This window comes from Kryptolebias marmoratus, linkage group LG1, assembly GCF_001649575.2.
Source record: "Kryptolebias marmoratus isolate JLee-2015 linkage group LG1, ASM164957v2, whole genome shotgun sequence".
In the NCBI taxonomy this organism is placed as follows: domain Eukaryota; kingdom Metazoa; phylum Chordata; class Actinopteri; order Cyprinodontiformes; family Rivulidae; genus Kryptolebias; species Kryptolebias marmoratus.
The window spans coordinates 35,749,703-35,777,264 of NC_051430.1; the positions used below are offsets into that span (position 1 = coordinate 35,749,703).

General features: G+C 44.4%; 3 protein-coding genes and 1 long non-coding RNA gene across 9 annotated transcripts in view; 2 read left to right on the forward strand and 2 right to left on the reverse strand.

Moving 5' to 3' along the window:
* dnajc2 (DnaJ (Hsp40) homolog, subfamily C, member 2) overlaps positions 1 to 982 on the reverse strand; it is a 24,888-nt gene extending 23,906 nt beyond the window's left edge. The window contains exon 1 of the mRNA XM_017438754.3: positions 770 to 982. Coding sequence (XP_017294243.1) covers positions 770 to 827 — 58 coding nt within the window. The 5' untranslated portion in view covers positions 828 to 982. The remainder of the gene's footprint in view (positions 1 to 769) is intronic.
* A 204-nt stretch (positions 983 to 1,186) lies between these two features.
* On the forward strand, positions 1,187 to 7,299 carry psmc2 (proteasome 26S subunit, ATPase 2). The gene is made up of 12 exons (XM_017438752.3): positions 1,187 to 1,360; positions 1,890 to 1,927; positions 2,034 to 2,115; positions 2,196 to 2,295; positions 3,177 to 3,308; positions 3,419 to 3,491; positions 3,652 to 3,747; positions 4,221 to 4,385; positions 4,474 to 4,561; positions 4,704 to 4,906; positions 5,020 to 5,116; positions 7,058 to 7,299. Exons 1-12 carry the CDS (start codon positions 1,291 to 1,293, stop codon positions 7,213 to 7,215), a joined length of 1,302 nt encoding a protein of 433 aa, XP_017294241.1. The 5' UTR covers positions 1,187 to 1,290; the 3' UTR covers positions 7,216 to 7,299.
* slc26a5 (solute carrier family 26 member 5) lies at positions 7,269 to 24,557 on the reverse strand. Of its 6 annotated transcripts, none has more exons than XM_017438751.3 (18): positions 24,400 to 24,557; positions 20,862 to 21,136; positions 17,916 to 18,055; positions 17,611 to 17,721; positions 13,324 to 13,502; positions 12,977 to 13,141; positions 12,655 to 12,890; positions 12,386 to 12,533; positions 11,772 to 11,885; positions 11,597 to 11,674; positions 11,426 to 11,521; positions 10,406 to 10,512; positions 10,234 to 10,303; positions 10,072 to 10,164; positions 9,464 to 9,568; positions 8,984 to 9,190; positions 8,634 to 8,688; positions 7,269 to 7,849 (listed from the first exon to the last, which is right to left on the reverse strand). In XM_017438751.3, the coding sequence occupies exons 2-18, from the start codon at positions 21,044 to 21,046 to the stop codon at positions 7,707 to 7,709; spliced, it is 2,232 nt and encodes a 743-aa protein (XP_017294240.1). In that variant the 5' UTR covers positions 21,047 to 21,136; positions 24,400 to 24,557; the 3' UTR covers positions 7,269 to 7,706. The 6 variants fall into 6 exon arrangements, with proteins under 6 accessions (XP_017294240.1, XP_017294237.2, XP_024857906.1 ...); XM_017438748.3 differs by having other exon boundaries at positions 20,862 to 21,133; positions 24,400 to 24,556; XM_025002138.2 differs by having other exon boundaries at positions 20,862 to 21,151; positions 24,400 to 24,552.
* Positions 13,474 to 20,693, forward strand: LOC119616898. Its single transcript, XR_005232975.1, has 3 exons — positions 13,474 to 13,589; positions 15,633 to 15,847; positions 19,626 to 20,693. It is a non-coding gene; the product is annotated as an uncharacterized LOC119616898 (long non-coding RNA).
* Positions 24,558 to 27,562: the final 3,005 nt, after the last annotated feature.

Here is a 27,562-nt window from a genome sequence, read left to right on the forward strand (position 1 = left end):
TGAGGAGAGATGAGGAGAGTAAGGAGAGCTGAGGAGAGATGAGGAGAGATGCCTGGGTCTCCTGAGCACGAAGGAACAGGAGAAAATGGATCCATGTCTAACCAGTTGGTCCAAGGTTAAAATTGGGCTCAAAGGTAGAGTTTACAATCAGGGTCTAGGGCAGGGGTGTCAAACGCTGTTCCTCCTGCAAGTTCCAGACGTGTTCTTGCTTTAAAACACCTGGTTTAAATTGATGACTTGTTGCTGTGCTCCTGGAGAATAATGGTAGGTTTAACCTCAAACTACAGATGATACTAAAAATAACCAATTTTCCCTTCTTTCCTCTGCAGACCAGGAAGAAGAGCTCTAGGTGTCCAGATGCTGCCAAACAATCTGTCTTGTTTAAAAAAATTAATAAATAAAAATATTTTGTCTTCAGTTAAAACAGTAACAGGTCAGATTTTTCTCAAGACTTTCCTCAAATGTTCAGTGATTTGATGAGTGAAATGTCAAACGGGTCTGTGATAACACCAAGAGCTGACAGCCAGTTTGTGCAGTTTAAAACAGAATAAATCACAAAAACTTTAGGCATCAATTTGTTGTTGAATTATGCAACACTAAGTCAACTCCTACAAAACAGTAAATATTTGAATTAAAGAAGATTTTTACAACTTTCAATGACCTTCTAGTTGTATTTAAATAGTTTGAGTGTGTTTTGAATGGAAGCTAACAAGTGGAACAGCAGTTTCTCTGCTAGCTCTTTCAATGGCCCGTCTGTGTCGCTGCTTACCGGCAGCCGCTTTAAACACGACCGTCTCTTCGCCGTCCTTTGCTTCTAGCAGCATCATGAAAAAATGGTGTGAGCGAACATTCGCAGGACAAAAATTAAAAAGTTAAAGCTTGCTAAAGCGTTGAAGTTCGTGGCCCGCTCATTGACGGTCCACATGGGCCTCCCTTTGCCAGTGCCAATCCAAGAGCGCACTCAGCGGTGTCCCCTGCGGAAGGCTACAAGGTTCCGCATTATTTGTTCCACAGATGGCTGTTTTTATTACTTCTTGTTCTGTTTTTTTTAAACTAAGTGAATAATTAAAAATAAAACTGTAGATAGAAAATGTGGTGCCAAATTACTTTGATAACTACATTAACTCGTCTTTAATAATAAAAGGTTCCCAACGTTCTGCTGCATAAGCGTCTTCAAAATCGTTCCGACTCGCATTTCCGTTAAGGGCCGGAAGTCCAAAGCTGCTGTGTAATTGTAGAGTTTAGAAGCTCAGTTTCTTCGTGAGTAAACGCTTCAGACGTTCATTAAAGATGCCGGACTATTTGGGAGACGACCAAAGAAAGGTTAAAGAAGAAGAAAAGGAAGACGGACCTATCAGAGGTTTATAAAATACACACTTTAAAAATAATAATTGTGTTTTAGAGGAAGCGTCGACAATAACTAGCTACTTATTAGCCGGTGTTAGCTTAGCTTCTTAACAAACGATGTATTTCATCCCACGCTAAAATTATTTTTATCATAATGTAAATTTTTACAATATTTATGTGTAAAAATGTTAAATATGTTAACGCTAAACGTGGTGCACTGTCGGCAAAGAAACGGTGTTAGCAGTGTTAGCAATGTAGCAATGTGACTAAGAAAGAAACAAAGTTCGAGCAAACTAGATAAATTTGGCATTGGATAGAGCTTAAACATACCTTTTATATTTGACACAAAGATCATATTAGCACATCCACCTGGCCCTAGAACATTATCTACTCAAGAAAAGACCATAAAGAACAATTTATTGAGTGAATTTATGAACGTTTTACTTCCCTTATGCAAAATCAACAGTGGTTTTTGGTGGAATTTATCTCTGATCACAGGTAGATTATTGTGTACCCAATTCGTGTCTTTATTTCCACCACAGCTTTGGATGAAGGGGACATCGCTTTGCTCAAAACATACGTAAGTATTACATGACAAAACACCAGCCGATTGGGAGATTTGGTGGCGAGGTCTGAGTCCTCCTTGGGAATAATCTTATTTTGAAGCACATTGTTTTTGTCGTCAGGGTCAAAGCACCTACTCCAGACAGATCAAACAGGTGGAAGATGACATTCAGCAGCTTCTCAAAAAGATCAACGAGCTGACAGGTAGCCCTGCAGTGGGAAATGCGTTTTTACGGTGGTTTCCTCAGAGGCAGGACCATGATTGCACTTTTTGAATTTGACAGGCATCAAGGAGTCGGACACCGGCTTGGCTCCGCCGGCGCTCTGGGATCTGGCTGCTGATAAGCAGACTCTGCAGAGCGAACAGCCTTTGCAGGTAGCAAGGTAAGCAAGCGATTCTCTCTTTTTATTGTTAGTGTGTGGGTTGTGGTAATATGACTATTGTTGCTTCCCTCCCAGGGCCTCATACTACAAATCAGTGGCACTGTGATAACTTCTGGGTTTTCAGTGTCAGATTAGGTTTCCAGTTATAAAATTACACCTCTATATTTAAATCCAACACCGTAAACTCTTCTATTTTACACATATTGAACAGAACTTTAAACCTTCGCACTAATCCTGTTCAAAACATTTTTATGTTCTTTATGTCGTGCAGTTTTTCAAAAACAACTAGAAACTTAGACGTTCTCACTTGTCTGGAGAACACACCCGCTGTGCGTTCATTTATTAAAACACACATTTTCACATGGTCATGGCTACATGCGCTTTAATGACGTCACCTGGTGTTAGCCCCAACCTTTTCCCTTTTTACATGATTGTGCCCATTTCCACCCTCTTGTCCAATCGGTGGTGGCGTTACAACAATGGCGCATGTTTGCTCAAAGATGGCTGCGCCCATGGATCAACGTAAAGGATCAAAAACAAACTAGAGGAAGAAAACCCCTCTTACTGTGAATAAAATTACATTTTGCTTCGTGATGCAGATCGGGGGGAACACAGGGACTCTTCTAGGCAAACGATTATAAAATAGTTTTGGTCAATCAACAAAGAGTAGCTGGCAAATGCAGCTGAATGAAGGTTTTATACGATGATGTTCACCAGCTGCAGGCTGCTTTTAAATCCCCCGAGTGTTAGCAAAATATCTATCATTAGCTGTACCTCTACAGCTGATCTATGTTGACAAAGTAAAGTCAAATCTTAGCAATTAATGGATTTATTGCTTCTTTTCTTAACAGTTAAATGTGCTTTCACTGTTTTTCACACAGATGCACAAAGATCATCAATGCAGACTCCGAAGATCCGAAATACATCATCAACGTCAAACAGTTCGCCAAGTTCGTGGTGGACCTGAGTGACCAGGTGGCTCCGACTGACATAGAGGAGGGCATGAGAGTCGGGTGAGGCGGCGGCCATGTTTACACGTTCCACATCAGGACAAACTAAAGTTCAACAAATATATATAATAATAATAAATCTGCTTAATTCTGTGTCTCTCGTCTTCCCTCAGTGTGGACAGGAACAAATATCAGATCCACATTCCCCTGCCTCCGAAAATTGATCCGACTGTCACCATGATGCAGGTGCGCACGAGTCAAGTTTGAGTCAGTGGCCACTTCATACTGACTCGTTTATGAAAACAATAGTTTTAAGGATAAACATCTAAAAGTAAATTGGCATTTTATCATAAATTAGTAGTAAAAAGAGAACAAAAAACGTACTTGTAGTGATTCTGTTCTGTAGGTGGAGGAGAAGCCCGACGTGACGTACAGTGATGTTGGTGGATGTAAGGAGCAGATCGAGAAGCTGAGGGAAGTGGTCGAGACCCCGTTGCTCCACGTGAGTGTTGACGGTTGCCCTAAAATAAAACCCAACCTCTTTGCCTCATGGTAGACACATTGTCTTTTAGCAAGGCCACCTGTCCACTTGCAGCCCATTCCTGCTCTATATGTTGTTAGCAAGTTAGCGCTGCAGCTAACTGGGTCAGGCAGTGATCGAGCTAAACTGGCCCCGAATCTAAAACTTTCAGCCAATCAGAGCGATTCCTCAGCTTCAGCCCGGTGTGAGAACAGGAAGTTAAACACAGGACTTCCTGTTGCTGCCTATTTAAGAACTGTGTTAATTTCAACCCATTCCGATGAGCATTTTTCACAATAAATAGGGAACCAGTAGACCGATTTTGTTGGATTTGTCTTTAAAAGATCTATCTGATGGTTATGGATGAAACTTCATAGCAAGAGAACCTAACAGGTTAAAGAAATATGGACTAAGAAGTGAGCCTTGTGGATTTGCATTTTTCCTCTTTTCACCAGCCGGAGAGATTCGTCAACCTGGGTATTGAGCCCCCGAAAGGCGTGCTGCTGTTCGGGCCCCCCGGCACGGGGAAGACCCTGTGCGCCCGCGCCGTGGCCAACCGAACCGACGCCTGCTTCATCCGGGTCATCGGCTCCGAGCTGGTGCAGAAGTACGTGGGAGAGGTGAGCCCTGTGGTGGCGTGGAAGCGCTCGGGTCGGGGCTCTGAGGTGTGGCTCGACGTGACGGGACCGTCTCTGTTCGTGTTCGCAGGGAGCCAGGATGGTGCGGGAATTGTTCGAGATGGCCAGGACTAAGAAGGCCTGTCTGATCTTCTTTGATGAAATTGATGCTATTGGAGGTAAGACTTCCTGTTCTGAATCTTTAAAACACATGAATGAAGTGAGGATAATTACAGTAGGATTTAAATATCGACAGTTTCCTTCCTTCCTGTATAACTCGTATGAATTCTGCCCTAACTGTCCTGTCGTTGAACCTGCCAGGGGCCCGTTTTGACGACGGTGCTGGTGGCGATAACGAGGTCCAGAGGACCATGCTGGAGCTCATCAACCAGCTGGACGGCTTTGACCCCCGAGGCAACATCAAAGTGCTGATGGCCACCAACAGACCAGACACGCTGGACCCGGCCCTGATGCGACCGGGACGTCTGGACAGGAAGATTGAGTTCAGCCTGCCCGATCTGGAGGTAATTTCATCAACGATTTCTAAAAACCATTCTGTGAAGCGGATTTATGTCCTCGCCTGTTTATCATTTACTGCTAAAAAAGGATCTTTTTGTTTGTTTGTTTTGTGTTGCAGGGTCGCACCCACATATTTAAGATCCACGCCCGCTCCATGAGTGTGGAGAGAGACATTCGATTTGAGCTTCTGGCCCGCCTCTGTCCCAACAGCACCGGTAAGACTCCTGTCGTCTTGTCTTTCAGCTCCTAGCTCACTGGGCTGCCACTGGTTGGCACACATGACAACCTGCAGACTTTCTCTGGCTTCTCACTGTCTGCTGAAACCGCAGAGGCGCACACCCTCATCGCCTGAAAACATCGGGAACAAATTTCCCCTCATGATAGTCCGAGTCTTTGTGGGACTCTCAGGGTTGTCTCTGTTTTGTTGGGAGTGTCTTTGTACCTCTTTACACCTGTACAGGTGCTGTCCTCTGACAGACTGGTCCAAATCTGCCTGTTTTCATTCTGAAAGTGTTTTCAGGAGCGTGGAGGTGCGCACAGACTAGAATACAGTTTTTCATGCCACTGAAACTTTAAAAATTGGGTTCACAATATTCAACCGCAGCTCGTTAGTCTCTTGGTCGCAGCGAGCCTGCAACACAGAATCAGCCTTTTTTTTTCCTCACAACTTCGAGACTCCGACAGTCCCATCATCCCCGTGAGGTTCGGCGCTCCGGGTAACAAAGCAGGAAGCTGGTTTATACCAGCAGCTGAATCACAGGACGGGTGGAAATAAAGCGAAGATGTTCTGCTTCCACGATGCAATTCTAATGACCAAAGCATAATAAATTAGCTGAATATGATCTGTTACAGCAGGTCATTTTGGTTGTTTTTTGTCTCTGTTGCACGCTGTTAGATTGTTCCTGATTTAAGGTGACACCTCCTCCCACCCCCGTTTTATTTTTTTAAATCACTTCTACCTGGGTCATCACCTGGCTGACTCCAAAGGAACGCCCCCACCATTACCTGTAGTTTCTGTTCAGGTTTTAATCAGGTGCAGTGCTAATTTGTGGCCACTAGAGTGCAGTATCTGCAAGTTGAAACGTGGTCTAATGGACACAAAGTTAAGGGTTAAACTCTGAGGCGCATCACAAACATAACACTGATCTGTCAAAGCTGCCATTTTCATTGCTGTTTACACATCTTTGTTTTTGCTGAGGGGTGTGTTACAAAGGGCTTTCTTCTGTCAGCATGACTTGACAGATACTGTGACAGCAGTTCTGTTTCTGTGTATTTACATATAAAGTTGCAGCTCAGTAATAAACTGTTAGCTCGATCATCAGTTTGTCTCTTTAAAAGAGTGACGGACTTGGCACAGAAAGTAAAGAAATAAAGAAGTTTAGTTCTATTATCTCTTTGTTGTAAGAATGCTTCTTATACTGTTGAAAATCCTGTTCAGTATTTCTCCCTAAATGGAGCCATATTTGTTAGGGAAATGTGTTTGTGGGTTGAGCAGCAGAGTGTGTTGGTTGGGCTCATGGAAAACATGCCAAACGGCTCATTCTATTCTTTTTTTGAGCTTCTATTATTCTAAACGAGAGCCTGGATGCTGCCAAGTTCCATAGAACAAGAGACGAGCTGTGAAGCAGAAAGAGATTCTGTTTCTCTGCCATCTGGGACCAAACTCTTTCCTTCAAGATGACGACACTCGCCCCTGCAGAGCGGGGTTTATCAGAGACTAAATGTCCTGCCTGCAACCCCACTGAGCACCTGTGGGAGCTCTCATCCAATAAAAGACACCGATATTAGAGAGTCGATAGCAGATTAAACGGTTTGCATGGGCAGAGAAGATCTGGTCAGTTTTTCAGGGGTGCAGCCCACATCATTTAAGGGGAGATAAACGGGCTTTCCAGTGGTGTAAGATTTGCCATGAAGGAACAATCTTTATGTGCAGTTTGAACACATGGAGCCTTCATGTATCGATTGTTAGGGTTATGAAGGCCAGCATCAAAAAGGCGTCCTGGACATGTGAAGCTTGTTTTGTGTTATGGCAAACAGCATTTATATGTTCTGTATATCTCAGCTCAGCTATCGGACAACTTCTCACCAGTTGTCTGCAAATGTGTCGCTGTGTTTCCAGAGGAACTCGCTGACGTTAAATAAATGTTTCCCTTCAGGTGCTGAGATCCGCAGTGTGTGCACAGAGGCGGGTATGTTTGCCATCAGGGCTCGGAGGAAGATCGCCACGGAGAAAGACTTCCTGGAGGCTGTAAACAAGGTCATCAAATCCTACGCCAAGTTCAGCGCCACCCCCAGATACATGACCTACAACTAAGAGTGTGCCGCTGTCCACGAAACAGGCAAAAACGTCCTCTGTTCCCACTCATGTTCACTTAAAAATAAAGTTTATTCCAGGTTATGTCTCAGTGAATTTCAAAAAATACATTACATGAAAATACCCTAACAATTCATTTTGCCCTCAAACAGCAGCTACAAGTTTTGATCGTCTCCAACTTAAATAAACAGTAACATTGAAAATAAAAATACATTCACAATTAGTCAGTAACCTTCGCCCTCGTGTACCAGCATGATAGTGAGATGATCAGAAACAGTCACACAACAATCGATTCCTGTGTTGTCATTTAGTACAAAAACGCCAGAAAAGTGCAACTTTTAATACTCTGTTCTTGTTGTGGACAGCTAGGAGGATGCAGAGGAGTAAGGCTCAGGGAGTGGCTGCCTGAACTCTTTGGGAGTACAAAAAGAAAACTGCTCAGTACCTTTCAGCTGTACAGCTTTAAAACACACACAGAGACAGCTTTGCTGTCAGGCTTCGTCTGGAGCAGCAGGCGGGCTGGAGGTCGACTCCTGGCAGTGCAGAACCGCGTCGTGAACCGTGGGGAACACCATGCTGGTGCTCACGTCCCCCGAGAAAAACTGTAAGGTGTCCAACTCGTCCAGAAGGTGTCCTCGAGGAAGAAGCAAATTACAGCTTTATAAAATATTAGTTACAGGCACAAAGAAACATAGAAAGGGTGAGATTAAACCGGAAAATACGACTGAAATATCTTTAACCCTGAACTCATCGTATTTTCCACACTAAATGAGTTGATAGCCGTGGTAGTTGAAATTAAAGAAGGACAAGAGACGAAAAAAGACAAATTATGCTTACGGAGAATTAAATGCCAATGGAGACAAAATAACGGACGTAGAGGCAAGAATGCATTAAGAGATAAACAGACTAAAAAGGATGCATGAGGTGGAAACTGTACAGCCTGGAGGAGAGTTTGGACGTGTTTGAAGCTCAACAGAAGAGCAGATTATTGCTGCCCGAGTACAGAAATAACAGCATCCAGCCTGAAACACGGCCTCTAAAGACCAACCTGCCGCTGTGAGGACACCACAGCGAACCGGGAGCTGCGCGGGTCAGGTGGAACATGGGGTACGTTTTAAAAAAAGAGCCTTCTGACTCCTTCAGCCGTCAGAGATGTTGGGTGAAAGCTGACAGAAAATGTGCGTAGAGAGGAGTAAGAAGAATGGTCTCATCTCCATAGCAACGCAGCAGGAGTTCATAAAAACGCTGACTCATGCTGAGTTAGTCTAATGTCTTCACGTGTTTAAAGTTCGAACAGACGTGATCTCCGTTTGGGTCCAAAAAAGTGTTATATTTGAGAAAGTATAAAGTTAGAAACAGCTGTAATGTTCTGATATCTGAATGGTGAAAATGGCTGAAAGACAAAAATGACTCCTTACTATTGCAGCCGGCGATGACCACCTGAATGTCCACCTCAGCACATTCCTTAATGAGCTGCAGAAGCAGACAAACACGTCAGTGTTCCAGCTGTAAACTAATATTAAAGATGTCCTGAATGGACTGTAGCACAGGGGTGTCAGACCCCGCTCCTCGGGGGCCGCTCTCCTTCAGGTTTTAGACGTGTTCCTGCTTTAAATGGACGACTTGTTGCTGAGCTCCTGGAGAAGCTGATGATTCAGTGAGGAGGTGATTAAACCGCAGAAACACCTAAAACCTGCAGGACAGCGGCCCTCGAGGCCTGCAGTCTGACACCCCGGCTGTATCTGCAAGTCATTCAGAGAAGTAAAACCTGTTTGATGGCTTTGGCTCCCACGGAGTCGATGAAGCTGGCAGTGGTCCAGTCCAGGACGATGGAGCGGACGGGGCTGAGAGGCTGGAGGAAGACGGCCTCCTCAGACGCCGAGTCCACGCGTCTGTCCTCCAACTCGCCGTTCTTCTGCTCCTGCACGTCCGGACTCGGAGCTAAGACCTCATGGGTCACCGTCTCGTCCTCGTACTGGAATCAACAGGAACAATTGGTTTTTGTTTTTTCAGAAACAGCTTCACGCTGGAACCTGAGGCTTATTTTTAAAAGACTCTTTCCAGCTTTTCCTGCCGGGGGGCACGAAAACAATTCAGCTTTTCAAACTAGTCACTCCGGAGCTTTACGCAAGTCCGAACACGAGAGGAACGTGTTGAAACGCAAACATGGAGGGCAGTTTACCCTGTCAACAAAGCCGGCTGTGTTGGGCAGACCCGGAGGGACCCGGAAAGGGAACAGCCGACTCACCTTGGCGCAGATTTTCAGCGGAGCGTTCTGGTCCTGCTCTGCCTTTTCCCTCTGCTTTCTTTGGGCTTTCCTCACCGCTAACAGCTGCTCCGGGTTCACGCCCGTCTGTGAGGGGCGCAGATGGAAAACATCCACGTGTTTTTATGCTACAGTCAACTGGAGACGGGCCGAGCGCTAAATGACTGTTCCAGCTTAAAGAAGCAGAACGCTAAAAGCTAAAAGGAGACAAATACTAGCTAAACACTAAAAGTAGCAGAAAGACAGAAAAGGACAATATATTTAAAGAGGCTAGCTAAAAGCAGCAAAAAGAAAGTAGCCAAAGCAGATTTCAAAGACATTTTTGAAGGAATTGAAGAGATTTCTATTTTTATGGGGAAATAAAGTCAAATCCTTTGAAAGTATAAAAGAAAAACTAAAAACCCACAACATGAATGAGCTGAACGTTGGCTAAAGCAGCACAAAGTTTGCAGAAGTAGATGCAAAAGAAGAAGGAAAACGGTGACGGAGGAGTCAGCATTTCCACACCAAGCTGCTGTCAGATTGTTTTTCCCATCAGCAGCTGCAGGACCGACTGTGGCTGTCAGAGACAGGGGGGGGGGCATCTTTACCTTCTGCTTGAGTTTGGTCACGTACAGGTCGCTGTTGGCGAAGTAGATGGAGGAGTTGGAGTGGAAAATCTTAATCCCCTCGTATTCAGAGGCCTGGGAATGAAACGCACATTTAGAAGCCAAAGATTTGAGCCGAAGGGTTTCCTCCATTCCCAGACTCACCTCTTCATACTGGTTCACATCGTAGTACAGTCCTGTGTCGGAAACGTGGCCCAGGATAGAACTTCTGGGGCTGGAAGTAAACCAGAAAACTTCAAATACGAATATCTCTGTCTAAGAGCTGAGAAGGTCAAGCACAGCTCTGAAGGGAAGTTCCAGCGTCTGTTAGCTGTACCTCTGCGTCCTGTAAATGACGGTGATTATGGCGAAGGCGAGGGCCGCCAACAGGCCGTAATCCAGACCCAACAGCACCGACGCTATGAAGGACACCACCCAGATGGTCTGAAGGGGGCAAAAAGAGGGAAAACACTCAGAGCAGCTTTTTACTTTATCAGCGGCACGTTTAATCTGACAAAATCTAATTAGAAAGAGTTTCAAAGATTCTTTCTTTGTGGCTCGAGTCAACAAGCTTTTCCCCTGAGTGTCAGCAGCTGATTTAGACTAAAGCAGCCACCAAGAAGGGAAACGCTTGTTCTCTTTGTTTGGGGTTTTTATTTTCGGACAGCCTTTCTGAGCTCTCTGCAGGTTGAAAATTCAAACTCTGAATAACTTTTTTCAGGTTACCGATCATGTAAACAAATAAAATCTCTCTGCATCAACAACATGAGAATAACCCCTCGAGCAGCAGCAGACTGATGACATTCCCTGTATCGTCGTCTCCAACAGATTTCCTCCTCGCAGAACGCCGTCACATCGAGTTGTTAGGATCATCCACTGATGATATGATGACAAACATCCTCCAAGTGATGTTTATATACAGGAAAGCAAAGTTTAAAGGGAGGAGTGACATAAAGTGGAACTCTGATGTTGTTATTGAAACAAAATAAACGAGAACCGCCAACGGGACATAATACAGCCGTCAGATGGGTAATGATGATGAAATCCCCGACACAACAATCCTGAACACATGTCCAGTGTTAGGTTCTTACAAAGGGTTCACCTCCAACCCTGACCTTTGACCTTGACATCAATAGGGATCACCTTTGACCCGTGAGGTGTCCAGCTGTGCGGTAAAGGAATATCAGTTTAGCTCCAAAAGAAAGTGTCCACAGACGTGAATAATAACAGGAAGTGGTTCAGCTGCCCTGCTTAGACTTTCTGAGAAAAAAAACTAACTTTTATCTTTTTCAATCAAAAGATGGGAAATGTTAAAACCCATTCCTGATTTGAATTTAGCCGCCGTTAAAGAACGCACCAGTTCGATCTTGCTGGTCCTCCACAATAAGGGAAGATCTCTGAACTGCTTGAAGATCCCGATCAGGTTGACCATGATGATGGCTGCAAGCGCCGCCTGGAAAACAAACATCCTCTGTCACCAAAAAGAAACAAGAAACCGGAGGCGGGACAACTCCACCACCTCGCCCACCTGAGGGAGAGGCTGGAAGACGTAACCGATGGCAACCACCACCAGCAGCACCACCAGAGATGACAGCAGCCCTGCAATCTGAATAAAACAGAGAAGCATGGAAATATTATCTCGGCTTTCCAGCCCCGGGTCGGTCATGTGAGACCGCTGCTGTGGTAGACGAGCTCTGACCCACCTGGGTTTTTCCTCCGGTGCTCTCCTGAACCAGGCTCCTTGACATGGACGAGGTGATGGCAAAGGTCTGGAAGAAGGAGCCTACGAAGTTGCAGATGCCGAGGGCAATCAGCTCCTGAAGGCAGCATTTGGTAAAATAAAAAAGGGAGTTTAACAGTAACATGCAGAAAGGAATGTGCCAAGCTGGAAGAGACAATCCCTGAAAGACTTGCAGTTTGTTGTTGGAACGTGACAAAAAGTAGAGAAGTTTAATGGGCTGTGAATACTTTTCTTTAGAAAACTCTTACGCTCGATCTTTACGTGCATATAAACACCTCAACCTTGTAACGGTCCCCCTAAAATGCCTGGAAAAAGCAAACCCAAATTAAATTAGATGCTGTTCTTGAACCCTTTGGTCTCTCTGATTTATTTTTACCTAAGAAGTAACTAGTATTTAGTTGGTACTTAGTGGACATTACTGGCTCTGCAGGTGGTCAGAAGGGGCGGGCCTACACGGCCATTTTGACTCTGTTTAAGTTTGAATCCCCTGGTGGAATCTATCAGGCTCTATGTTCAAACCTAAGTTAATCAGGTTGCCAGTTAAGGAGTTAGTGCTTCGTACGTGTCCACCCTCACCTGGTTGCCGTCCACACTGTAGCCGTGTTTCAGGGCAAAGATCTTTGCTAGTGAGATGCTCATTGAGAATCCTACGATGGCTATGGCGAAAGCGTCGGGGATCAAACTGGAAACCAGAGAGAAGTCTGGGACGGCAGGAGGGCGAAGCCTGAGAAAATCAAAGCAAACGCTTGCAGTGAGTCCAGCCTCGCGTGTCAATATTTGTCAGGTGAGATGCTGTAATGGCTCCTTGTAGATCTGATAATGAGAAAATCTAAATAAGCGCTTACCCTGTTGGTATGGTCCCAACTATGTCCACGCCGTAATTCTTTGCTAAGGATAACCCGAAAGAGACCCCAGTTGAGACGATAACCACAATAATCTCTCCAGGAATGGGCACCGGCAGCTTCTTCTTAAAGCGTTCGTTGAGAACTTTGACCCCGTACAGGAACACGATACTTGCAAGGCCCACGAGGAGGCAGGCAATTTTGGTGTCTGTGATCTGACTGAATACTGCTTTGAGAGACTGCAGAGACAGAAGAGAAGACATGTAAGGCCATCGTTTGCACCGGGACAAAGATGGACCGCCCTACAACCCTTGTTGAAACTCACAAAGATGGCAGAGAGGGGCCCAGAGAAGCGCTTCGTCTTCACCCCCAGCAGGTACTTGAGCTGGGAGATGACAACATGCATGGCTGCTGCTGTCGTGAAGCCTCGCACCAGAGGCTCTGTGAGGTAGATGGACACAAAGCCAAACCTGAGAAGACCAAAGACAATCTGAAAGGGAAGCAGAAGTTTAAAGAGACGGCTGGATTTCCAGTAAAGACATCCACAGTGACTCAGCCATCCTACTGCTGAACCGCCAACACTTCCCCGCTTTTCTCTAATCTTCCAACCACATAACAAACACTGTGTGGAGTTAAACACAGACTCCGTCAACGAGCTGAAACCAGACTCACCTGGATGATTCCCACCATAGTGGTGAGCACGGCGGCCACCTGGACCCTCCTGGCGTTAAGGGCCTCCTCATCGAACGTCACCGAGGAGTTTGAGACGTTGGCGGGAAGCGGAAACGCGGACTCCGGGGCTTCCCTCACGGCAACTCCCCCGATCATCAGACTTATAACAGCAAAGGTGCCTACAGGATGAAAACGCAGACAGACCACAGATTCATCTCCCATCTCGTGGGTCAAAGAAGAACCAACTCTGAATTTATGCACCTAGAGTAAGTGGAAACTCAGCCTCTTCCTGTTTAGACCAGTCTGTGAACTCAGCAGTGATTATAGAGAAGAAACTGTGTGAAAAGGCCACCAGCTGAATTAAGACCACTGATAATCGAGGTGAGGAGAAACATTAACAAACTGAGCAGCATGTGGGCAACTTTAACGAGCAGCAAAGGGGCAACAAAGGAACGTAGAAGTACACACATCGAAATAAAAATGAGCAAATTCGATTAGTAAAGCTGCTGCGTGCTGTAACAACACAACGTTCAACTAGCCTTCATCCATTTTTATACTTTTGATATGAAACAGGGCTGCAACTAAACAAGAGAAGTGTCAATAAAAGAATAAAAAATAACCCCGGATGTCCAAGCAGGGGAGCGAGTTTGGTTAAAAATAAAGATTTTTCTCTTCTCCAAACCATTACAAACAGGGACAAGCAGACAGCTGGATGAAGTGGGGAATTCACCTCCTCTTTTTAAAAACACATAAACGGTAAAACCATTTACCATATCGGCGGTCTTCAACCAGATCTTCTAAACTTACATCCCATCGGCTCTGAGACCCGAGGGTTGGGCTACATAACGAGATTAGCAGCTTAGCTGGATGATTTGAGCTCAAAGTCTGAGTTTTCACCGTCACGCAGGAGGCCGAACTCATCACCTGCTCCACAGCAAAAAATGCTGCTTGAACTGAAACTAAAGCGTGTTCTGCAAATCTAAACACAAAATGTTTGTTCGGGAAAATATTTACATTTATTCTGCTAAATATCTGACCCAGAACTTGCATAATTCTCAGAATAAAATATGAGAAATGGACTTGGTAACTGGAAAAATGCTCCCAAGCCTATGTTCCTGGTGACTTGAAATTAAAACTCTAGTAGTATAAATTGGACTCGTCGAACAGTTCTGCACCAAGACCAAGCTTCAGACGACAGATCTCAGCAGAGAAAAATCTGTTTGTTTATACAACACGACATGATACACTCAAACTGTGTCTACCATCTTTCTGTCCACATACTGAACCAGACAACTTTTTAAGCTTCTCCAGCCTGCATGACTGCAGTCATTTAAAGTAGCCGGCGCTGCGCCTGACAGAGTGGGGTAAAAAGTGTAATTATGTACCAACAAACAGATAGTTCTAACTTGAATTGTTATTTAATTATAAATGTGACACTGGTGTTGATAAGCTTCTTTTCTTTAACACATTTCTTCTTCCTTGTTTGGCTGCAGCACTAGAGTCCAGCCTGTTTACAGACGCTATAAATAACTAAATGTCCTTATTAGTTTAGGGTGATACTTCTTTGTTTTGTTAGCTGGGAATCTGCTGCTCCGAATGCTTGATTGTGATTGGTCAGAGGTCCACCCAATCTACAGAAAAAAGCACATTTTCAAGAGCCCAAACTGAAAGAACTGAATACATCTTCCTACTTGGTAATTGATTAAGTACGTACAGCCGAGTTTTAAAAAACGTCTCCAATCAGCTTCTATTGCATCTGAGCTCAAACTTCTCTCCTCAAAATTGGAAGCGAAGGGTCCTTTTTACATCGTCCCGTTTCCCGTGTAAAACGGTGAACCGGACACATCTGCAGATGTGCCGCAGTACAGAAATCCCTCCTAAAAGCTCAGGCGAACTTCAGAGATGTAACCCGGATGGACATGAAGGGGTTTGAATGTTTTCCACAGGAGCGTTACGCAAAAAAGTCCTTTATCTGCTGCAGTCTCCTATCAGCACCAGCAGCCGCACAAACCCAAACAGACAGGAACGTGCTTCACCTTAGCCCGAGTTATTTTCACGTCCAGTTAACAGATAAACTACGCGGGGGGGCGGGGGGCGTGTCCTTCAAACGGATAAGCCGAGTCCTCATCTCTTTCCGGAGTGAACAGGCCATCATTTCCAGAGCTTGAACAGCTGCCCAGTCATTCCTCTCACACGGTCTAATTTACACACCGTGTTACTCCCAAGATCATTTCTCAACGCAGGATGGGTCTTCCCTTCCTGCTGCGTGTTCAGAGTTTGGTTTCAACCCCCTCTTTTTGTTTCATTAGTCAACTGACATCTGAGACGACCGGGTCACTTCAGGACAGAAAGGACAGGAAGGACAGACGTGGACGGGACGTGACTGAGAAGTCACAGCGCTGCTGCGGACACGACTGAAAACAGCTTTTATCTTCTGGTCCTGATTAATCATCTCTGGCTTTGTGTGATCTACTGCTTGGGCCGTGGCGGCTGATTGAATGAGCCTGGCGCTGGCTGTGAACAGGTAACCGCTCTGAAAGCTGGACTTTCTTTCACTGCAGTGTAATAACATGGATTAGGAGGCGTGCCAGCCTAAACAGAATTAAAACAAAAAAAAAGGACAAGACTTGACTTTCTTAGAATTATTGAGCCAAAGAAGAACAAATCCAGTCACCTTCAGACTTTTTTCCTTTAAGTTAAAAGAACATCTTTCTAAGGAGGAATTTGGCCATAATTAGGCGAGCGCTAAAGGTTGAACCCTTCGTACATCTGACAAATCCCTCGTTAGCGACGCTCGACCGTCCTGTCAGGATTTAGACGCTCAAACAGAATAATGTGAACAACTGCAGTGAGAAAACTCCATCTTAACCTTTTCAGATCCACGAGACAGAACAAAAGCATTAAAAAGTAAAGGAAGGGGAGCTGAAAGCCCTCCTAAAGCTACAGGTTACATAAAGTCAGCAGGATCTGCTTTATCCTTCTGACTGGATGCTGGCAGATTGCATTGGATCATTTATAACACTTCTGCTTTTAATTGGGGAAGTTTATACACAAACAATCAACCTCAAATAACCTGATTCCAGTGCAAACTGTCACCAAGTAGTTATTTATTCTCCTACCTTTATACAAGTGAAAACAGAGGTGTGTAAACTGAGCATCCATGACAGTTTAAAGAGCTTTTATCTTTGTTTTTATCTGCACTAGTTCAGAGAATACTGGGTTTATTCATCAGCAGATGGTTATGATACTCCTGAAGGTTATAACTGTTATTTACGCAGCCATATAGTCACACCCACCGGCCCTGCAGTGGCCACGCATGAGTAACACAAATCATACAAAACAAAAAGTCAACACTTGAATCAAATTAAGCAAACGGGTAAAAGCCTTCCACTGATGCATGTGTGGTTAATAATTACTTTAAACTAGAAAAGGCCAAGCATTCCTTGAAGGAACGCATATAGCTCGGCACCTTTCAGGCAAAAGTATCACACTAAAATAGCTTCATGATGAGAAACGATGAAGCTGTGGACATTCTGGTCCATCCTGGTCCTCAGGGCCTCCATCCTGCATGTTTTCCTTGTTTCTCTGCTCCAACACACCTGATTCAGAGGTTAAATCACCTCTTCATGTTCTGCAGAAGCCTGTTAATCACCCATTGATTCAGATCAGGTGTGTTGGAGCAGAGGAACAAGTAAATCCTGCAGGATGGAGGCCCTGAGGACCAGGACTGGAGACCACTGCTGTAGACATTCTGGTCCAACCTTGTACATCTCAGCTTCTTCCACGTCAACGTTCAGCTCAATCTCTGTAAAACTGACTGAGTCGGAGCCATTTTTCTGTTTTCTAAGACCAGCTGGCTGAGGCATGAACTATTTTACTAAGAAGGAGACGCAGTTGACTCCAAGAGTAATTGTCAAAGTTGGTAAAACAAATCTCGTGTCAGTGCTCAGAGAAAAAGAAGGGGATCAGTCTAAGCTACTATTAAAACCAAGTTTTAGCTCAATATCTGTAAAAATTACTGCGTTCGTCAAATTTGATGGTCTGAGCGTGACATCTTGAATGAGTCTGTGGATAACAATGTTTTCCAGGTTTGACCAAAACAACTACAAATCTGTCATTTCTCATCTTTAAGATGATCTGAGTCTAAAACTCTGGCCTTTATTTCTATATGAATGTTTGTTTGTTTTGCTGATTCATGACCCACTTTGGCAAAAAAACAACAATCAGTCTCAACTTTCACTAAGTGATTTATGACGCAAAGTAAACGCTCTCCAAGAAACGGCTTACCCATTGAAACGTGCCTGGACGTGCCGAAAAAGGTATACAGCAGAACGGGGTAAAATGAGGAGTACAGGCCATAAACTGGAGGCACAGCAGCCAGCAGAGCATAGGCGAGCCCTGCGGAGCAGAGGAAAGAAGAGGTTTCAGCAGGACAGACCCAGAAGCGATTGCTTCACAGAGTCAAAAACCACAGAGATTGCAAAACAGACACAGCGAGGACCCAAAAACAGGCCCTGCAGGGCCGCAGCTGGCCCCTCGCACGTGTTTGCCCTTAAATACATCCAGATGACGAGCTCAGCGGGGTTACTGACCTTGTGGGAGCTGCACAACTCCCGTGCTGAGACCTGAGATCACGTCTGACAAAAGGTACTTCTTGACGGGGTAGGATGGCAGCCATGTTAGGATTGGCAGAAAGCTGAAAACTACCGCCTTGGCCTTCTCTGACGAGCACCTAAAGCAGGAAACAGACGTTACTCATCATCATGGCGTGAGATTAGAGTTCAATAAAAGGCCTAGCGGTCCTTTTGTGGAGAAATGACAAGCTGTAGCTGCTTTTATCTTTAATCTCATCTGATCAGTTTGTGCTCACAGCAGGGGTTGTGAATGACTCAGCTACCATCGCACCAAATTTTAGCTCCGTATCTGTAAAACTGACTAAGTAAAAGTCAGCTGGCTGTGGCGGCCATCTTGAGCTTGGCTGGCTTCAACAGTTAACCAGGTGTAGATGGACGTCGAATGGTTACTTTGGAGAGATTCATTAAAAGTTGTCTAGTGGTTTATGAGACATCTTGCAAACAGTACAGAAATGAACACACACACACACACACACACACACACACAATCGCTCCTCTTCCACCTCCGGCTGCAGGTGAAAATCAGCGGGTTCAGTAGGTCAAACAAAGGTCATCTGCTTTGTTCCATGATGCCTTCATCCTTACAGTGCACTCGTCTTAAAAACAAACAGCAAATATCTGCTCACACTCACATATTCCCACTAAATCCTCACCGCGAGTGAAACAGGACGCGTGCGCTTTCCAGGAACTCCTCCTGAGAGAGCGGGCACTGAAGCGAACAACACAGGGCCATACTGGGGCCATACTGGGGCCATACTGGGGCTGCTGTCTGCCATACTTGAACCCATCATAAACATCTCACTCACTGATACTCTCACCCATAAAACACCTCAGAACGGCATCATTACACACCATCTTTTTACTGGCTTACAGCATTTAATAACTACAAAGGGTTGGATTGTGTTCATCTACTGAAACGTGTACAAACACAGGAAAGAGGTTTTAGATCCTTTAAGACGCAGAGTTGACATTTTTAATTATAGACGGTAAGATTAATGGACAGAGAGACATTATTACAACTTAATGAGAAAGACTGAGGGACGTTTTTCACTTTAATTAAAAACTGTCAGCCTGGCTCTGAACGGCTGACAGGATAGAAGCTAAACGAAGCAAAACAGTGTCTGGACGCTCAAAGGTTGGCTAAAAGCTAAAAGTGGCAAAATGCTGGCTAACAGCTAAAAACAGCAAAAACTAGCTGAAGGCTAAAAGTAGCAAAAGGCAGAAAAGACAGGCTAAAAGGTAAATGTAGCAAAGGCTGTTTGAAAGCTAAAAGTATCAACAGACTAGCTAAAAGAAACAAAAAGATTGCTAGAAGCTAAAAGTAGCAAGAGCAGCTAAAAGCTAAACACAGCATAAAAAAACAAAAACAGAGCATATATGCCTTTGAAAAGATCTTTACGTCTTTCTAAGTAAAGTGAAATATTTAAAAAGTCACAGCAGCTCTTTCCCAATGAGCTGAATGTTTTGATACCTGAACGGCTGAAACAGCACAAGGTACGCAGAAGTAGTTAGTTTGCAAAAAAACGAACAGAAAACTGAAAGCTGAATCACCATCCACACAAAAACGAGACGCATCACTTCCAGATACTTTCATCTGCTGCAGATTTAATTCTCCTCGGAGCAAAAACACCAAAAACACCATTTCCTGCCTGTTTCACTGCATCACAGGTCGGATTTCATACAACTTTATCTTCCTGCCACTGGATTTCAATATTTGATGCATTCAGGGGAACAGGGGTCTGACCGGCAGAACGAGGAAGAAAACTGAACCGGCTGTTATCTGCAGGTACGAGAACTTTTTGTCCCACCTGTTCACTTCCACTTTCCATATGTAAAAATCTGGGTTTGTTCCTCTTTCCCTGCCTGGGTTCACTTTTACACCGGTTCCCACTCTCATCCACAAATCTTTTCAGGACGCTTCACTCAGGTACAAACAAAAATAAAAAAAAAGAACAACCTACATTAAATACAAATTCATTTCTGTCATCTTCCAAAATTAATCTTCTGATATGAGGTGCATTAAAGCCTGTAGGAACATTGCAGTTCTTCACTTGTTTGAGTAAAAAGGATTTGTCCTCTTCCAGATTTCTTGGTTTTGTTTTTTTTTGCTCTTACACGTTTCAGACCATCGAACAAATAAACACAAGCTGCAGTTTTTAATGCTGACCCCGTGAGGAAAAAGTAATTGCCCCCTAAACCCAACTGGTTGGTCCCAGCAGTTCCAGCAGGTCGTCCAGGTTCCCGGAGCAGCAAAGCAGCCCCAGACCATCACACTACCACCTCCATGTTTCACTCTGGGAGTGACGCTCTTCAGCTCCTTAGATGTGTTGGCCCACAGAATATTTACCCGAACCCTTGGGGATCATCAGGATGAATGTTTTTGGCAAATGTCAGTGTTAGGGTTTTTATGTTATCAGCCTTTGTGTTTATGTGCAAAACATGCCTACGTGTCACTGAATGTCAGAGATATTGAGTTTATTTGTATCATGTTTACATTTTATCGTGCTTACAGGCATCAGCCAATCACCCAAGTAGCATCACTGAACCTCTGATAATCTTTGTATCACTATTGATAGACAGAGTGTTTCCCAACATGCTGTAAGTTTAATCTGTGTGTTTAACCCATTCCTTGTTTCTAATAAAAAGGTGCTGCTGCTACAGGACAGGAGAACTCGCTTGGGTTTGACCCAAAAGGTCACGCTCGAGTGACTTCTCCTTTTGCAAAAGTATCCTGAAAGATAATTTACCTTCTCTCTGTGTGGTTCTTTATTTCGGTTGGGTAACTTAGAAAACTTCCAACAGTCAGCAGTGGTTCTGGCCTCGGAACTCCACCCCCGCGGAGGCCATTTTTGTTTTTTTCCTTATTGTTCCTTATTGAATAAGACACACACACGTGGAACCTACCTAAACTTGTCGGCCAGCCTCTGGCGGAAGGTGGTAGCGTTGTCTTTACGGCGCAGGAGCTGCGTCCTGATGAACGCTTCATCGTACACGGGACGCTCGATCCCGAGCATCGGCCGCAAGCCTGCGTCCTCCGGAGCCGGAGCTTCTTCCTCTTGCTCCATAGAGAACGATGCCGGCTCCCCCATGTTACCTCACTCTTCTAGTTCTGCTTCTCCGCCATCACTCCGGCTGGCGCTTCTTCGCTCCGTTACCCGCTTGAACCCGCAGCTCGACTGCTGGGAAAGCAAAACCTTATTGGTGTTAGTGCTTGGTTTTTAACTCACCTGTAGCTACTTCAGCAAACATTCAGCTATTTCAGCTGTTCAGGTGTCACAACGTTCAGCTCATTCAGGACACGACGGCTGCGACTTTAGGGTTTTGTAAAGGTGTCACTTGTTGAAATATTTAACTTTATTTACATTTTTCACCTCATAGAAATATATTGGGATTTCTTCAAATCCTCCAAAAACTGATCTCTTTGAAACCCATCTGCTCTTCTCTTTCTTGTCTCCTAATGCTTCCTTTCTGTTTCCATATGCTTCCTTTAGGTCTCCTTATGTTTCCTTTTAGTCTTTTTATATCCCTGTCGGGTGCTTTTAGTTTCTTTATGTATGCTTTGTCTTTCTGTGTCCTTTTTATGCATTTTTTCTTTTCAGTCTCCTTATCCCCTTTTCTTTGTGCAACCTTTGTGTCTTTTAATGCCAACGATACAATCCTGCTTTTTGTCAGTTTATTCAAGCTGCTGCGACCATTTGGAAAAGCGGACCCATTCGATCACAATAAATCCCCCAATTATTTTTAGTCCACAAATAATCTTTCTGATTTTTACGACTCAAGTGAAATCACAGCGGCTTTCAGTCCGCTCTGAGCGCGCCAGGCGAGCGCCAGGCGAGCGCCAGGCGAGCGCTGGTCTGCGGTTTCAAACTGTCATGCCGGAGCAAGCAGCAGCGGTCGAGACGGAACAAGTCAGAAAGTTTCCAACAGCCGAGGGGGTCTGAAGTCTGGGAGAACTCCGAGCCATCTGAGAATAAAAAGAGTGTTTTGTCCGCCGCAGTTTCCTTGATTCCCCACGAGTAAATAATGAGTCACGCAGAGCTGCTGATGAGCCTCTGGATTAAAGGGACGTTTTTAAGCTGCTAAACGCACTCTGTGAGGTTGGACAGGTGGTCCGTCAGAGTCTCTGCTGTCTTCAGTATTTAAGGTAAAATGATCAAAACGAAACCTCTTGATGGCTTTCTTTTTGGGGGGAGAAACTCGTCCTGATGGTTGGAAGTCTGCTGGAAACAACCTGCGTGTTATTTTGCCCGTTTTAAGGACAGTTAGTACGGAGATATTAAGAGCTGAGAGAATAACATTTAAATCAGACAATTCGTAGGTTATATATGCAGTTATTAAACAACTCATTGGATCTGAAAAGTGGAGTTAGGTTAACAGAACGTTTCAATGCTCCAGTCTCCATTGTTCCACATTAATTAGCTGCTGTATTTGTTGTCGTTTAGATTAATTGATTAATTAGTCAATGGATTAATAGTTAATAGTGGCAGCCCTATTCTTTCTGGTCGTTCAGTAGCGGCTCCTGAGCAGAAGTTTTAGTGGAGCGGACATTTCCTGAATCAGTAACCACATAAAAGTTATAATTTGACTGACATTACCTGTGAAAATAATAAGCTTGTATGTCGCTTAATCTTTATTTTATTCTGTGTTTGGGCACAAAGTTGTTGCCTTTTTTCTCTCGAGGTTGTGTCTCGTGAAAACAGTCCGGTCTGATCATTAAATCAGAGGAACAGGAGTACTTTTTAAATTTTAACTGGGTAAAAATAAACGGACAGGCAGGTACATCCATCCGTTCATTTTCTTTCCCTGCTTCTCCTTTCCGGGTCGTGGGGAGACGGTGTCTGTCTCCAGCCATCCCCTGGACAGATCGCAAGGGATTTCTTAATTTTATTTTAAGTAATATTTCTGCAGTGATACCTGAGATTATCACGGGTAAATGGTGGGGAAAAAACCACCTGTGAGGTTAGATTTATATTTATTAAAGCCCCAACCTGCAGCCTGGAGATTATAAAACCACAGAACCACTGAGCCACAGCAGAAACACACAAGCTTCAGGAAGCCACAGAATAAAATCAGATCTACCTGTGGCTGACCTACACAGCTACAAACACAGAAAATGGCCGACCATGTTAAAGAAAATGTCCCGTTGTTTACATCCCCTCTGTCGGTTGTCTGCTCCAAGCTTCTCATTTTAGTCTCATAAATGGAGTTTTAAAGCAGAAAATCTCCACTGTTGGACACAGCAGGTGTCCAGTAAGCTCAGGTGAGGTGTCACTGAGCTAAAACCAGCAGAAAGTGTCCACGGGGGAATATTTTACGTCCCAATGAGACTCTTAGAGCTGCCCTGAGGTCCTGATCACTGCTGACAGGAAGACGGTAAATCTACTGACCTGCAAGTCAAAAACTGTGAAGGAATCAGCTTTTAAATTTCATTTCTAATTGTCTAAATAGTCAAAGACAGAACGAAACAAAGCAAGCTAAGTTTATAAGTGAATTACACTGTTTATTAGGAGGAACGACTTTGTGCCTGTCGTTTAACCTCCTTACACAGTTTTTGGGTTTCTCTTTAATATTTCCATGCATCCGTTTTGTCTTTTTATGTCTCCTTGAGTATTTTTCTTCCTCTTCCAAACACTGAACTTGTGATTTGACAGGCCGGGCCACCCCACGAAGAGGGGAAAAACCTGCATGTCGCCTCAGCCTTTCCTTCCTTTTCTGTGAGAAAATGGCATCATTTTTATCTGTGGCTCCAACAAAAGCTGCTTCATTTTCCTGAATGAGAAACACTTTTTTCCCCTCCATTTACTTAGTTGGTAGCTAATTTGGATAGGTTTTAAACTACCTATATTCCAAATGTCAAGCAGTTTGATTAGTCAGCACTGACCTCGTCATTTTCTGGCAATAACAAGCTCCAGTTTGGGAGTGAAAAGGCGCCTTCATCAGAGCCTAAAACTGTATTTAATGGAAACTCAGGACCCAAAAACTCCTGAATGTTAAAACGCTGAATCTTTCCAGTTTTATCCCCCAGCCGGTGCTGCTGGCATCATGTGAGAGTTGTTTTAAAATTTTAAAACCCTCCTAACTGAGCTAACTTGCTTCCCAATGAACGTGTTGTGTGTTTCGGCTGCACGCGCGCTCCAACCAGAGCCGTTTATCCGTCACGCGCCAGCAGCTCCAGAGCCGCGAGCTTCTTTCCCTCGACCTTCCGCGTGAACTAGCCGCCTTCCCGCGGCGCTAACGGTGGGCTAACAGTGGCCCGAAAACACCCTGAAAACGCCGAGGAAAGCGTTCAGCTCGACGGGAAACACCGAGGTCACAGGTGCCGACCCGAGCTCAACTAGCTGCTCGCGCTGTGACAGGAAGACCCAGGGGGGGTCCTAACCGAGCCGCGCCGCCGGTTTTAAAGCTCGACGCCAAAGATGCTTACACACACCGGCGCTCTCACCTCCGTCCTCCTCCCGTAGGGATGCTGCCGGACGAGGAAGAATACGGGCTTAGAAAGTCACCTCCGCGGTTACACTTTAACCAGAGGCTCGTCCTTCTCACACACGGCAGCTCCACCGCTCTTTTACGATGGGACGGAGATCGTCTGCGCTGGGAGGGATGTGTCACTCCGCGGCGAAAGCGCCGAACGTCTTCCGGTCTGCCAGGACAGGCGTAAAGTGCGCATGCCCTAATGTAACGATGTAACGCTTTCAGGGTCAATTTGTAGTCCCGACGACGAAAACCAGAATACCCGATTGTTGTCTAGTACTTTAATGAAAGGGCAAACATTCGTTGAAGGAATGCACATCGCCCGCCGCCTTTTATGTTATATAGATTTTGATGAAAAATCCTGCTATCATGAGAAATTATGGAGTTATTAAGTCACTTTCTTGATTTGGGTTGACTCCAAAAGTTTATCAGCTGTAGATGTACATACAATGTTTCCTGAAATTTCCAATAAAAGAGATATGTTGCTGACAGAAACTCGCACGCACACACACACACACACACATATATATACAGGAGGAAAACAAACTATCACCCGCCTGTTTGTGGCGGGCAGAAAGACAACATCAGTTTGACACACCTACACCCAGTTTGTGCTGAGTCAGGTGACGTTTCTGTTCTTCAAACCCCGAACAGAGTGACTCCTCTGTCCTTTGTGTGGATCTTGGGCCGCCGACGTGACGCAGTCACGGGGCTCTCCTCCTCGTGCTCGTTGTCTTTCTCAAAACATCAAACTTGAAAAAGGACATTTATTTAGTAACCTTTCTAACAGTTTAATGAATAAATCTTATGAATTAAAACTTCTACTGTAGCCTGTGGTTGTCTCTCAGCTAACTGGTCCTCATGCACCAGGTCATACATTTGGATAATATTACAGAGGGAAAAATGCATTTTTATCAGCTGTTTCAGAAACATGCTAATCAAACTAGCTGTATGATGAATGTACCTTTGATAGTTTGTCTGAGCTGACTTCTCACTTTCAGCCCTCCTGTGCGTTTCCTGTGTGCTCCATTAACGCTTCCCTGAATCCTCCACGCCTTTCCTGGCTCCATCACTGAAGATTCCCCACAAAGACCCTCTGGTGTTGTTCTAAACATAGATATAATATAAGAGAATATAATTATGTCTATGGTTCTAAAACCAGCAAGGAGAGGAGAGGTCAGCCTTCCAGCCCGCTCTGCCTGCCTGCCTGCCCCTTTTACCTTTTCTGGAATCCTCTCGTTGCTCAAATATGACACTACTGAAGGGAAATTACAAGACTCTGCAGGACGACACGTATAAAACAGAACGAGCTGATCAATAATTACAACCCCGGGTCTAAAAAAGTTGGGACAGAATTCAGTGATCTGCAAATCTCATAAATCAACATTTTATTCAAAATGCAGCAGCAAACATGTCAAATGTTTCAACTATAAGTTGTTCCAGGGGCAACACAAATACGAAATGGCCAGAGGAGTATTATACAATTAATTAGGCTCATTAGTAACAGGTGAGTAAGAGGACTGGGGACAAAAAGAGCATTCGAGAGAGGCTGTATATGTCAGAAGTAAGAATGGGCAGAGGTTTGCCAGTCTGTGAGAAACTGAGTCGACCATAAGCTCCTCTGTAGCGCAAAGGACTCTGGAGTCAAATATGAGACCATCAGTCCGACAGCCGAAGCTCGGAGCAAACTGGGTCATGATGCTACAGGACAATGACCCCAAACACAGCAGCTAATCTACAACAGAACAGCTCAAAAAATAAAAATAAAAAACAATCAAGGTGCTGCAACTGTCCAGTAAAAGTCCAGAACCTCGGCTTGGTGGGCTGAAGCAACGACGGAAAGGAGAGTGGGCCAAAAATCCTCCACAACCATATGAGTGACCGACAGAAAACCCCTACTGAGAATTATTGCTGCTAAAGGAGGTCCTTCAGTTTTTCCACACACAGTCTTTGTCTTTGTTGAATAAATAATGACAAAAATATCCTTTTTGCACGCTGTGGGTTAAATTTGACAATTTTAGAACCTGGTAAAGACCAGAAGGTGGACCTACAGGATGAAGACCCAAACACCGGACACGTGAAAAACAAGGGCCTTTTGAATTTAAAAATGATTTAAAAAGGGGAAAATTGGCTGAAGTAAAGAATGAACTACAGGGTTAAGGCGATCTACAGACAGAAAAAATCCAATAAGAACCGGAAAAATAACGACCGCCTGGGAGAAAGAAACTACAGCAAAGCACAGGAACTGAACAGGAGACAAAAGAGGCGAGGGTTTATATTTTTACATTCAGGGGCGAAAAATACACCAGAGAGAAGCACGACTTGACATTTCACATCAGGAAGTCCAAATGTTACACCATCCGACTGCCGGACAGCCAAAAAAACAAGGCTAACCCTCCTGTGTGTGTGTGTTTTAATGTATTTTTGTAGCTTCAGCTACTGTCAGAGGTAAGAAAGAAAGCAGATTGTGTTCGGGGCCAGCATCACACTCTTAAATGGGACTAATCTGTGCTCAGTGGCGTTATTTATTTTCTGAGATGTTAGAATTAACGTGAAGTCTTTTAAAAAAATCTATGAATTCACCTGCATCCTTGTGAGGATCCTCCTGGATCACCTGGATCCATGTGGTTTAAGCCACATACGGTTTAAACATGTTCTGCTCACCGTTTTATTTAAAAATCCGAGCTGGTAGGGTTGCATTATACATATATTTATTTTATTATTTACAATTAAGGCCTTACTTAAGTACTGTAGGTGTTTTTTAAACTTTTATTTAAATGTTATAACTGTGGTGACAGCTGCAATAATAACTCTGGCCAGAAGATGGCGCCACAGCCCAAAGGTGCTGATGAAGCCACATTAACCAACAAGGTCAAAGTTCATGTTTTCCATAAGTGCATGTGTCCAAATTTATTCAGAGATTGGGCAAATTCTTTAAGACAAATACTGGAATGTTAAACAAATGTATATTTCAAAAAATAATTTAAAAAATGAATCAATTTAAAAGGGTCCATCTATCCATCCATCCATTCTCTTCCGCTTATCCGGGGTCGGGTCGCGGGGGCAGCAGCCTAAGCAGGGAGACCCAGACTTCCCTCTCCCCAGCCACTTGGGCCAGCTCCTCCGGGGGAATC